Source organism: Crocodylus porosus, unplaced genomic scaffold (genome assembly GCF_001723895.1).
Source record: "Crocodylus porosus isolate Cpor-Errol unplaced genomic scaffold, CroPor_comp1, whole genome shotgun sequence".
Classification (NCBI taxonomy): Eukaryota; Metazoa; Chordata; order Crocodylia; family Crocodylidae; genus Crocodylus; species Crocodylus porosus.
In genome coordinates, this window is record NW_017728886.1 from 269,253,503 (window position 1) to 269,264,471 (window position 10,969).

At 52.9% G+C, this 10,969-nt stretch overlaps 1 protein-coding gene across 1 annotated transcript; it reads right to left on the minus strand.

Annotated features, from left to right (window-relative positions):
* Positions 1-6,127: 6,127 nt before the first annotated feature.
* On the minus strand, positions 6,128-10,378 carry LOC109322519 (lymphocyte antigen 6E-like). Its single transcript, XM_019553573.1, has 3 exons — positions 10,224-10,378; positions 8,710-8,829; positions 6,128-6,607 (listed from the first exon to the last, which is right to left on the minus strand). Exons 1-3 carry the CDS (start codon positions 10,273-10,275, stop codon positions 6,402-6,404), a joined length of 378 nt encoding a protein of 125 aa, XP_019409118.1. The 5' UTR covers positions 10,276-10,378; the 3' UTR covers positions 6,128-6,401.
* Positions 10,379-10,969: the final 591 nt, after the last annotated feature.

A 10,969-nucleotide genomic window follows, 5' to 3' on the forward strand; every position in this document is an offset into this window, starting at 1 on the left:
TGACCCCAGCTGACTTCCTGCCCTTTGGGCAGGGGGCTGGACTCGATGATCTCCCGAGGCCCCTTCCAGCCCTAATGTCTATGAAATCTATGAAAGAAAAAGACCTTATTCCACAAACCCCACTCACCTTTTCCCCAAACATTAGCTATGGGAAGTTGGGTCTTAGACAAGAACACTGAACAATTTGGTTAAAAGGAAAACTATCTTTTTAACTTCATTCTGCTTTCCCAAAACAAGGTGCCTGTCTTATTGGTGGGTGCTATGTGAATAAATCTGGTAGTTATTATCTCACCTTCGCGTTGCAGAGAAAAGCCTGAGAACAGACTCCGAAATCAGCAGGCCAGTGCAAAGAACCCAATGTTATCTTTTTTTCTTTTCTTTTTTAACGACCTCGTAATTTGGAGCCGATCGCATGTGCTTCGGGGTCTGACTCACGTCTTTCGTTATTTAAACCTTTAGGGCGGGTAGTTGCAAAATACCACCCATGCAATCTGCTCAGTATTTAAAGACCACCCGTGAGTTTTTAATAGACCTGAGACACCTCTTGAGAAACAGCAGCTCTGCGTCTTCCACCAGCTGGAACGATGAACCGAAACACCTTCATGTCCAGCAGCTTTAAAACAGACCCAAATGAGTTTAACATGAATAAAGGACTCCTGTAATTAGCTGGCGCGTCGTGCATGAAGCAATTGCCCCCAGATATGACTCCTTTGATGTCAGAGGGGCAATAGGCAGGGTGCTCCTGGTTCTTGTGGTTTCTTCGGGTGCCAGGTCTGGTGCTGGTCTCTTGCTGAAGGCAGGAGCTCCACCCTACGGATGAGTTCAGGGGAAAGATAACCCTGCTCTCCCACCTCCTAGGAAGAGCAGCCAGTTGGGGTGCTTGTGGGTTTTGGCCTGAGCTCTTCCCCTCGGGAGGAGCCAATATGGTTTTCATAGGAAGGGACGGAGCAGAAGTGCCGGCAGTTCAGGGAGGTTGCAAGCCCCTCTCGCCCTGCCCTCCTTAGGTGCCTTCTGCCCGGCTTCTCCTCTCCATTGCTGCAAGACCAGGTCTGGAGAAGGGAAGGGCGGGGATGCTGCTCCCACTGCTCACCCCAAGATAGGGGTGATGAACCCTGGCATGCAGGAGATGGTATGGAGATGGACAGATACACCAGCAACGTTCACTGCAACAGCGGGAGAGCAAAACAGACGTGGGGCAGGGTCCATCTGGAGAAGGAGGCAGAGGAATGGGTACAGGCGGCGTGCAGAGAGACTGTGCTCAGCACATCAGGAGATACCAAGCCTCCCTCAAGCATGCAGTGAGGGAAAGGAGCTAGGTCTTCCCAGAGCAAAAGATGGACCCAAACCGCCCACATCGCATGCTTCGGGGGCCCATCTCGCGATAGGCACAGAAGGCAAATGATTTGTAACCTCTAAGACTTCAGAGCCAGCACGTCGGCAAGCAGTGAAGCAACTCAGCGGTGATTCAGGCCCTTTTCATGCCACCCTTTCCCAGGGAGCATGCTCCGCAGGGGTGTGTCAGGGTGTGCTAACTCCTTGGCTTTCCCACCAGATGACATTATGTAAGACTCCCTGGGCTCCATTCCTATGAGGCACCTGCCTAAAGGGCTCAGCCCACCCAAGAAACGGGGGTGACCCAACCGGACGCGTGATATCTTTGTCCACCTGCCATTACACGGTTTGCAGGCAGCACCCACAGAGTGCGTGTGCACCGCTGCAATATTGCTACCCACAGCCCTTTGGGAAACAGCTGCTTTACCCCAGAGCCAGGTATCAAATCGTGCAGCAATGCTCTCACCCTCAGTCTTAGCGGAGGAAAACAGGAAGAATTTGCATGGCTCTTCGGTATTGAGCCGCTCATTCCTATTGCAATAACACCCACGGGCCCAGTCAACACATGCATCTGCCTGTCAAAAAACAACCTGTGGAAATTGGGGTGCACCTTAGACCTGAGAAATGGGGTAAGAGCCAATTTCTGCCAGGTGGAGCCGAAAGTAGCGTCTACACAGCCATCCACTGGGAGCGCAGCAATGAGCAGGTTCAGCTCCCGAGCCGCTGCAGCTCAGTTACTACGAGGAAAAATCTCGTCTTCTTTATTCCGCCTTTTAAAACAAGACGCGCATTATAGTCCAAAGTGCGTCATACTTGAGAAAATATAGAGATCAGCTGCATTCATGATGTTTTGCAATGGTGCGAGAAAGGAAGGGATCACTGTGGTCAAGGCTGACCGCCAGTCTGGAGGCCAGACGGACAGCTGTCATCACTGGCTCACAAATGAGTGATCTGGAGTTTCCCAGCTGGGCCTGGTGATGGTTGAGCTGCTTCCTGTGAAGTCTGGGCAGGAGAACCACATAATTGTGGGTACTCGAAGATGAATCATCCTCCTGCGGAGAGGGCAAGCGGCCCCAAGGGGAACGGCGAAGGGAGCAGCACACGGAGGGACGTGCCATGCATCCCTGCAGCATGCACTAGTGCCCGTCCAGAGTCTCTACCACCATGTGCTCTGCTTGGCCAAGGCTGTCCTGGGCCACTGCAAACTCCGACTAGTCACCCAAGATGGGTAAGTGTCCATCTGGAGGCTCCCCAGGTGAGGCCTCACCTGGAGTCCTGTGCCCACTTTTGGGCCCAGCACTTTGAGAAAGATATGAAGAAACATAGCAACAAAAATGAATAGCATCCTAGGAAACCAGACTGATGATGAGGAAAGACTGAAAGAAGTAGGGTTGTTTAGTCTGGAGCAGCGAAGACTGATGGTCTTCAAATCCCTGACTGGTGGTTATATAGAGAGGATGAAGATGGGATTTTCTTCAACTAGGAGGAAGCTGCAGCAAGGGAAAAGGAGGCTGGAGATGAGGAGGGTCACACATTGGAATAGGCTGATGGAAATGATGCTTGTTAACTTGGACAGACGCTTGGCTGGGATGCTTTGAGCAGGGGCCTGGACTAGATGACCTTGGAGGTCTCATCTAGTCTGACTTTCCAGTGATCCTGCATGCATGGGTGCTAAAGGCACTGATGCAATCTTGGGGTCATCAAGCCTTGCAATCCATCCTCGTAGAAATAGGGGTGCCATGCTCTGGGATGCCTCCCAGCAGGCCTGTATGCAGCAGGCTCTCTTAGCCCACCTCCACTTCATAGCACCTGCAGAAGCAGCTGTTTCCTATACTGGAAGCAGCCTGGATGCAAGGGCGAGCAGGAAGGGAAACAGGGTGGGAACATCATGCCCAGGTCCTGCATGCCACAGAGAGCAGCATTGCTGCACCAGGAAGGAGACTGCAGAAATGAGGAGATGGAGATGATCATTGCACCACCAGGAAGGGGCTATTTTGGTCCTGACTGATGTGGCTGCAGCAACTTGGGTGAGGTCAGGGAAGGGGCGGTGGCCGGACATCTCAGGTGTCACATGGATGCCACGGGGTTCCTGCATCTTTCGCCGTGAGTGTGTCTCTGAGGCTTGGGCGCGACCTAAGGGACTGTCCCCACCTCTACTCTCCATCCTGATCTCTAAGGGCCACATCCTGTCCGTCGTGGGGGCCCAAAACCAGACACAGGATCCAGATGTGGCCTCCCCAGTGCTGAACAGAGGGAAGAATCGCTGCCCTCGATCTGCCGGCAACGCTTCTCCTGATGCAGCCCAGGATGCCGGTCGCCTTCCTGGCACCAAGGGCACACTGCTGGCTCCTGTTCAGCTTCTTGCCCACTATAACCCCAGGTCCTTTTCTGCAGAGCCAGTCACGCCCAGCCTGCACCGGTGCGTGGCATTGCTCCCTCCTAAGTGCAGGACTAGTTGAACCTCACGAGATTTCTTTTGGTCCAATGCTCCAGTTTGAACCTGGATCCTGTGGTGGTGTCTTGGTGTTGCCAGGCTCCTTTGCTATTGTGCTTGCTAATTCAACAGCGCTCCCAAACGTGTTCCCATAACCGCCTTGGTGGCCCCGAGTGGTTTGTTTTCCAAACGCATCCAGGGTGCTGATTGCAACAGCTTCGCTCAGCTACTGGGACCCCTCCATGGCTATCTCCAGGTAGGACCGCTGCAAGGCCTGTGACTATGGGAGAGCAGAAGGCGATGTGGTGTGCAAAGACCTTTGCAAAGGCATCTGGCTTTGCATAGCGCTCAGCATCTCTGGGGTGCTTTTCACTGTGGTATTTGGGCACCTGGAGCAGGTCAGACAGGGAAGGGTTCTCAGGATTTATATTCTCAAGGTGCTTTTGCAAGAGTACTCATTCCCTGCCTTGCCTGCCTGACTGCAAATCTGGATTTTATTCCCCCATTTCCTCCAGAGCATAAAATCTCCATCCTGCTCCTTGCCTTCCTGTTGTCCGTTCAGTACGTTACTGCACCGGTGACGCTGGCTGCGCCGGTTCCTCGGTCACGTCCAGGAGCCTGGGCAGCAGCAGGCTGAATTGCCTCCAGCTCGCTTTGCTGACCAAGGGGCTGTCAGTGGCCTAACTACCCCCAGCTATGAGCATGTGTGCTAGTTTATAAACCATCCCCCCTTGAGTACCCAGCAAGCTGCTCAGCACGCCCAGCCTTGGGCTCCTGATGCCTTGTTCGTAGGGGTCCTGGCCCCAGCAGACTAGCTGGAGCAGACAGGGAGAGCATGTCTACCATGCAAGCACCTGGGTGAGGGCTCTCAGGGATCCTCTACAGACTCGAGGTGGGGATTAATCTCTGCAATTAATCTCTTGTCCTCTGGCAGAAAGCCCTGCAGCTCGGTTTGATTGCAGTGTTTCTGGAAGCTCCTTGCAGCAGGGACCTCTCTTTCCACAAGCACCGAGTCCCCTCCACTTACACTTCTCCTACTTGCAGCCTTTGCTGAGGCTGGGATCGCACGCTGATCATCAGGTGCGTCACAGCAAGCTCGACCTCTGTGACACCCGCCAGCAGCAGGCCAGGGAATGACTTTTTTTCCTCCAGAGGGGATGAAACCTATGTCCATCTTCTGTTCCCCAGCCACAAATACCACGAGCAGTCACAGTGATGCACCGATGCTGATAAGGGTGCTGGGGGAGACGCGATCAGAGCTGGGTGCAGGCTGGTTTTGGGGATGGGGACCGGGTAGCAAGTGGTGAGATGGGGGTAGATAAAAGGGGGAAGAGCAGAGCTGTGGGCACCTAATACCTCCTCTGGGGCAGTGATTGTCCCTGCCCATGATGCTAGAACATGGGGTCTATCATTACAGGATCATTTTCTCCAAGCAGCTGTCTTTCTGATCATCGGGGGGGTCACAGCAAGCTTTGGGGTGGGGTGATGGCCTGTCTCCCCTTACACCACGGCCAAGGGACACCACTCCTCGGTTGGCCGGGCCCCTCTTCACAGCTGACACCTGCAACGTGCATAAACCTCTACCCTAGGGTTCACCTGGCTGCACATCGCTGGCACCATCCGCCTGAAATCAAAAGCAATGGCTCAGTCTACAGCGGATACCTCCAGCGTGTCTCCATTCTCAAGGTAAAAGCTCCGCTTTGGAGGCTGATCGATGAATTGACTAATTTGAGGCTTACTTCTTTCAAGGGTTTCTTTTATTGGTGGCTTGGCCAGGTGGGAGCCTCAGCGTGGCCAGACCCCGGGGACTGAAGCGCATCACCCCCGCCACCACCCTGGACCCAGCCATCCCGTGCTTTGCTTTTGGGGTCAGAGCAGGGCTGTGATCACAGCAATTCATAGGGCTGAGTTCGGTCTTAAATGTGGCTTTAACCTGGGGCTGGATCCAGTAATATCTCTGATGGCACCTTGGAGTCGGAGGCTGCGTCTACACTGCCGGCGTGGAAGTGAATCTGCTTTCGGTGCCAGGGCTAGATTGTCACTGGCTCATTTAAGGCCAGCTCAGGTGTGCACGTGTAGACGCAACCCGAGCCTCCGTTTCCCCACGGTGCACTCGGAGCAAGGAAAAGGCATTTATTCCTCCCGCCGGGTGGGCAGAAGGGAGTGAGGAGAGGTCTCGAGACCAGCACAGGTGCACAAACCCTGGCTCTCTTCTGACAGCTCCTCTCCAGTGAGTTTCTGGCCCCTCGATTCACCAGCGCTTGCACCTCAGTGCTCCGTCTCCCGAATCTCAGCCGCTTTGGATGGGCATTTCCTGGCAGAATAAGAGCCATTATCGTTATTGCTGTGATCCCCCCACCCAATGATCAGTATCATTAATGGTGGGGCCTGTGGGGTGGCAGCTCCCACCCTAGACTCAGCCAGCTTTGTCTACCGGGGCAGCACTTTTCGGCTGAGTTTCCCGCATCTCTGCTCAACCGAGCAGACGGGCTGAGAGACAGGGCTGGGTCGGGGAGGTTTCGGGGCACAACCGTGCTGAGAAACACAACAGGGAAACTCTTTGCAAACAGGGTCTTGCTATTTAAGATGCTCAAACAGCCCCTTCAGGGCCCAACCCCTGCAATTCCCCAGTGCATCAGAGTCCAGTCCAGGACACGAGATGGAGGGAGCTGGCCAGGAAGGCAGCCACCAGCACAGCAGAGCTGATCCCGGAGGTGGCCGCACTGTTATAATTGCAGTAGTCAGTCTGGCAGCAAGTGGTGGACACGTTTCCGTGGCTTTGGAAGGTTTCTTGACACATTCTCATGCACATCTTGGTGATGCGTATCCCGCTGGGAGAACCTAGTGGAAGGAGAAGCAGAAATGCTGGGTTACTGCATCTGGGCCACAGAGCAGCCCCTTGCTCTGTACATCAGCTCTGCTGGCAGCATGGCCAGATCTAGGATTTTGCAAAGAGGGGGCGCAGATAGGGTGGTGCATCATCAGATACAAAAACACCGTGCATTTGCTCCAGCTGAAGAGAAAACTAGAAGCTTTTTTAATAATTGAGTGGCTTAGGGCCGCATTATTCAGTTTCAGATTGAAGCAAAAACAAATATAACATTATTGGGATGTGCAAGCCCAGAATAAACTAGGCGAAAAATAATCAAAAGACATTTCACTTGTCCTGTAGTCATTAGAATTAAATGTGCACCTCTTTCAGATTCATAAAACAAAACCAAGCCTTCTTGAGCACAGCATCCGGTACTTCACTGAAGGTTATTTGCAGGCCTGAGTTCATGTCTCTACACCCGAGTTCATGTTTTTAGCTGGAGTTAAAAAACAGTCTGCAGGGCTGCGAAATAGGAGCTATGTTACCAGGAGCCACTAGCAGACAGCATAATTGCAAATGAAAGGACAGCTTGATTAGTGGAAAATCAAAACCATTGCAAAGGACAGGGCTGTTAACACCCGTGAATGAAGAGTTTAGCAGGAATCAGACAGGAATAAGCCACAAAGTCAGATGACTCCCTCCCTGTTGCCTGAACAGAAATGCTGAGTTTGGACGGAGCCGCAATCGAAGGGAGGTGCAGCTGGATCCGCCCTTGGCTGGCAATCAGAAACAGAGATGTTGCAATGATGGCCAGCTCTCCCATTGCTGGGGGGCATAGCATGATGCTACACTGGGCATTAAGTTAAACCCATAGAGTTCGTGGCCTTCCACGTCCCTACAGGGGACCCAGCTGCATGGTTTGGGATGGGGAGGGAGCTCTGGGTGGGAGGCTGTTAATCAGGCCCCAGTGCCAGCAGTGCCACAATGATTTTGGGGGCAAGGGGTGATGGGCTGGACTGGCATCAATTAGTGCACTAGATGTGTAAATTAAACACAGCAGAGGGATTTCCTAGACATCAGGGCCGGAAGGGACCTCGCTAGATCATGGGGTCCAGTCCCCGACGGAGAGGGAGAGACAGACGGTTTTGCAAGCCAGGGGGATCACAAGCTTCATCATGAGATTTCTAAAGGGATCTTGTCCCAGTGGCACATTCATATGGTTTCCCAACAGACTGTTCCAGCTTGCTCTTGCTTGTTCGTGGTTTTGGTCTCCTGGGTGTGGGCGTTACTTTCACTTGCCTCTCCCCAAAGCAGATGCATGTACAGCAGCTCTCGCCAAAAGCTTCATGCTTTGTTTTTCCAACATATCCTTGGTAATAAGCATTTGAGATGAGGTACTAAGCAACTGAGATGTGAGAGATATTTGGGAGCTTCGTCTATCAGGGGTGAGGGGGGTGGTCACTACCTACAGTACTATTTGGGCCTTACTTGCAAGGGCCAAGTGGGACCTTTAGGAAATACAACATTTCTTTTCCTGTAGGAAATAGGAAATAGTGATCTGATTTGGGGGGAATCTCCAAAGACTAGGGGCCTGGGAGCACTGCAGACCGAAGCAGCTGAGTATAATGGATGCAGTGCCCACGCCAAACAGCAATGGGGCTGGCATGGAGACAGCAAGCCAGTTCCTGGTTCCCACAGCCCAGTGGGGAGGGATGTGGGATCATCACATCCAGCTGCCTTTGATCTCCCCACCTGAGTGTCCAGGAACATCTTTAGAGCTGGGCTGGTGGGGAGCATGGATTCAGATCACGGCTCAAACCCCTGCCTGCACAGCTGTACCAAGACACCTCTCGCACGCCGCCATCACAGCCCCACCTTTGACCAGTAGCCTCCTTGGTAATTAATGAGAATCTTTAACAATTATCTCGGGCTTGGCATGCAAACGAACATTGATTATACCTCCCGCCGCTGCAGCGAGGTAGAGAACGGTACCATTGCCATCGGGAAAGCCCAACAGGAGTTAAGTGCCTTGCCCAAGGCTGCAGGGGGAGGCAGTGTCATAGCACAGCTGGCTGCAGACACCAGGCAGGTAGCGGGGCGAGCTCTGCTAGTCGACAAAACTGAGACTTACCAGGGGGGCTCATGCTGACGGTGGTGCTGCAGTATTTGGCGTTGTCCGGGCAGTCGTCGGCCACCAAGCAGCCGTCATTGCTGGGCTGCGCGTTGCACGTATAACATAACAGCGCATGAGCTGAGGAAGGACACATCATTCAAGTCACAACCACGGGAGATGAAACAAGCATCCCCTAGCCTACCCCCAGCCCCCTTAACTTCTGCTCTACGTCTCAAAGCACTTCCTGCGGTCTATTGTCTTGCCCTAGAAAACGCAGCCTGTAGGGTTTGCTCGAGCAGATCCATCGTTTCAGCTCCCTCGCCTCCAAGAGCAATTGGGGCTAATGCTTCCTTGCAGGAAAACCCTCCTGCACAGATGGGACCGAAGCAGATGTGCTGTTCCAGATGTAAAGCACTGGCTTTCATCAGGCATTAGCGAGGGCACACGTTTCTCTGCAGCTACGAGGAGCAATAAGGGGCTCTGTTATAACAACATGAGAACTGCATTTTCTGGGTCAGACCATAGATCCATCTCGCTCCATCTCGTGTCACACAGGGGCAGCGAGCGAATGCTAAAAGGGTGAGTTAACAGGGTCTGACCAGGTTTTTCCCCACGCTGTTCCTCTCTCGCTTGCAGCCTCCAGCATTTAAGGTCTAGGAAGTGCTAATTCAAAGGCCATGCCCCTCACTCCCATGCTCAATAGGTCCTGATGCCCCTTTCCTCCAAGAACACATCCAGTCCTTTTCTGGATCTGGCTAAACTATCAACTTCCACCGCATCTGGTGGTCACGAGCTCCACTCTTTAATTACCTGCAGTGTAAATAAGAACATCTTTGGTGCTCATTTACAGGTTTAACTGACTCCTAGTTTCACGCTGTGACCCCTAGTTCTTGTGTGATGAGAGACAGGCAATAATAAATCCTTCCTGACTTCCTCTTCCCCATTTCTGGAGGGTGTTGGTGGTAGCCGTGTTGGTCTAAAGACATAGGCCAGGTTCTTTGGGCAGATGTGATATCTTTTATTAGACGAGCTAAATAGTTGGGAAAAACGTTCTTTGCAAGCTTTTGCGTACAAACACCCTTCTTCATGCGTGAAGACTCTCCCTCTGCCTGAAGAAGGGCATTAGGGCTCAAAAACTTGCAAAGAACAATTTTTCCAACTATTTGGTTGCTCTAATAAAAGATGTCACATTTACCCAAACAGCCTTGTCTGCTTCTTCACCACTTAGTATTTTGTACAGCTTTATATTCCCCCCCTCAAGGATCTCTTTTATAAAATGACTAAGCCTGGCCTCTTTAGTCTCTCCTCCCAGGGAAGCCCCTCCAAACTGAATAGGACGTCCCTTACTCAGACCCACCATGGGAATAAATCCGAGAGACATCCTGGAGGGGAGCTGAGCTTTCCCCATCCTCTTCCCAGTGCCGTTTCACAGGTCCGAAATGGTGGGCACGGCAAAATGCAACCGACCCAGCCCCGCTCATCACTTCTGCATGAGCTCTAGCACTGCCCGGCACGAGCCCCGGGAGCCTCACCTTGTTCTACGTAGAGGACCGTAGCCAGGAGCACCGTCAGGAAAGACTTCATCTCAGCTGGCGTTTCTCAGCCGATGCAGCAGGGAGGGTTTATATACCTCCTTGAGGCTGGGGCAGCTGCAGAAGCAGGACTTGGAAAGGCCGGCTCCCGATGTGGGCCGGGCCATGAATAATGCTGTTTTAGCTCGGAAAGTACCCGTGCAACAGGGCTTTGGTACCAATTGTTGGCCACGAACTGCTCGTGGGAGCTGAGCACTGGCTTCCCTCCAAAGATCTCGCTCACTGCCTCTGCCCAAACTTGCATTTGCCTCCGGTTGTCAGAGGCTGGAAGCAGCTGGGAGAGGTTAAGCAATGAAGTCATGTGGCTGCGCTGGCTGGGGTGGGGTGCGGGGCATCACTTTGGATGTGGTTGCAGATGAATCCTTCCTAGGACTCCGGGTGCTCCTTGTTTGTGAGACTTGAGCAGCTCGTTAGGGACGGTGCCAGGCACTGGATAAGCACTAAGCAGAGACATCCCCTGCCCCGAAGAGCTTGCTATCTGGCAGCAGATGGAGGCAGATAGGGCAAGGAGCTAAGCTTGGAGCTGTGATGGGCCTCAAGACATCAGCAGCTTGACTGTCACCAGCTTCTGAATTATGTGCCACCTTACAGGACAGCTTTAAGGATGGCCAGCTGCGGCCTCACCAAGGCCGAGCACAAGGGGAGAATGACATCCCGGGATTTGCTCGAGAAGCATCTATGGATGC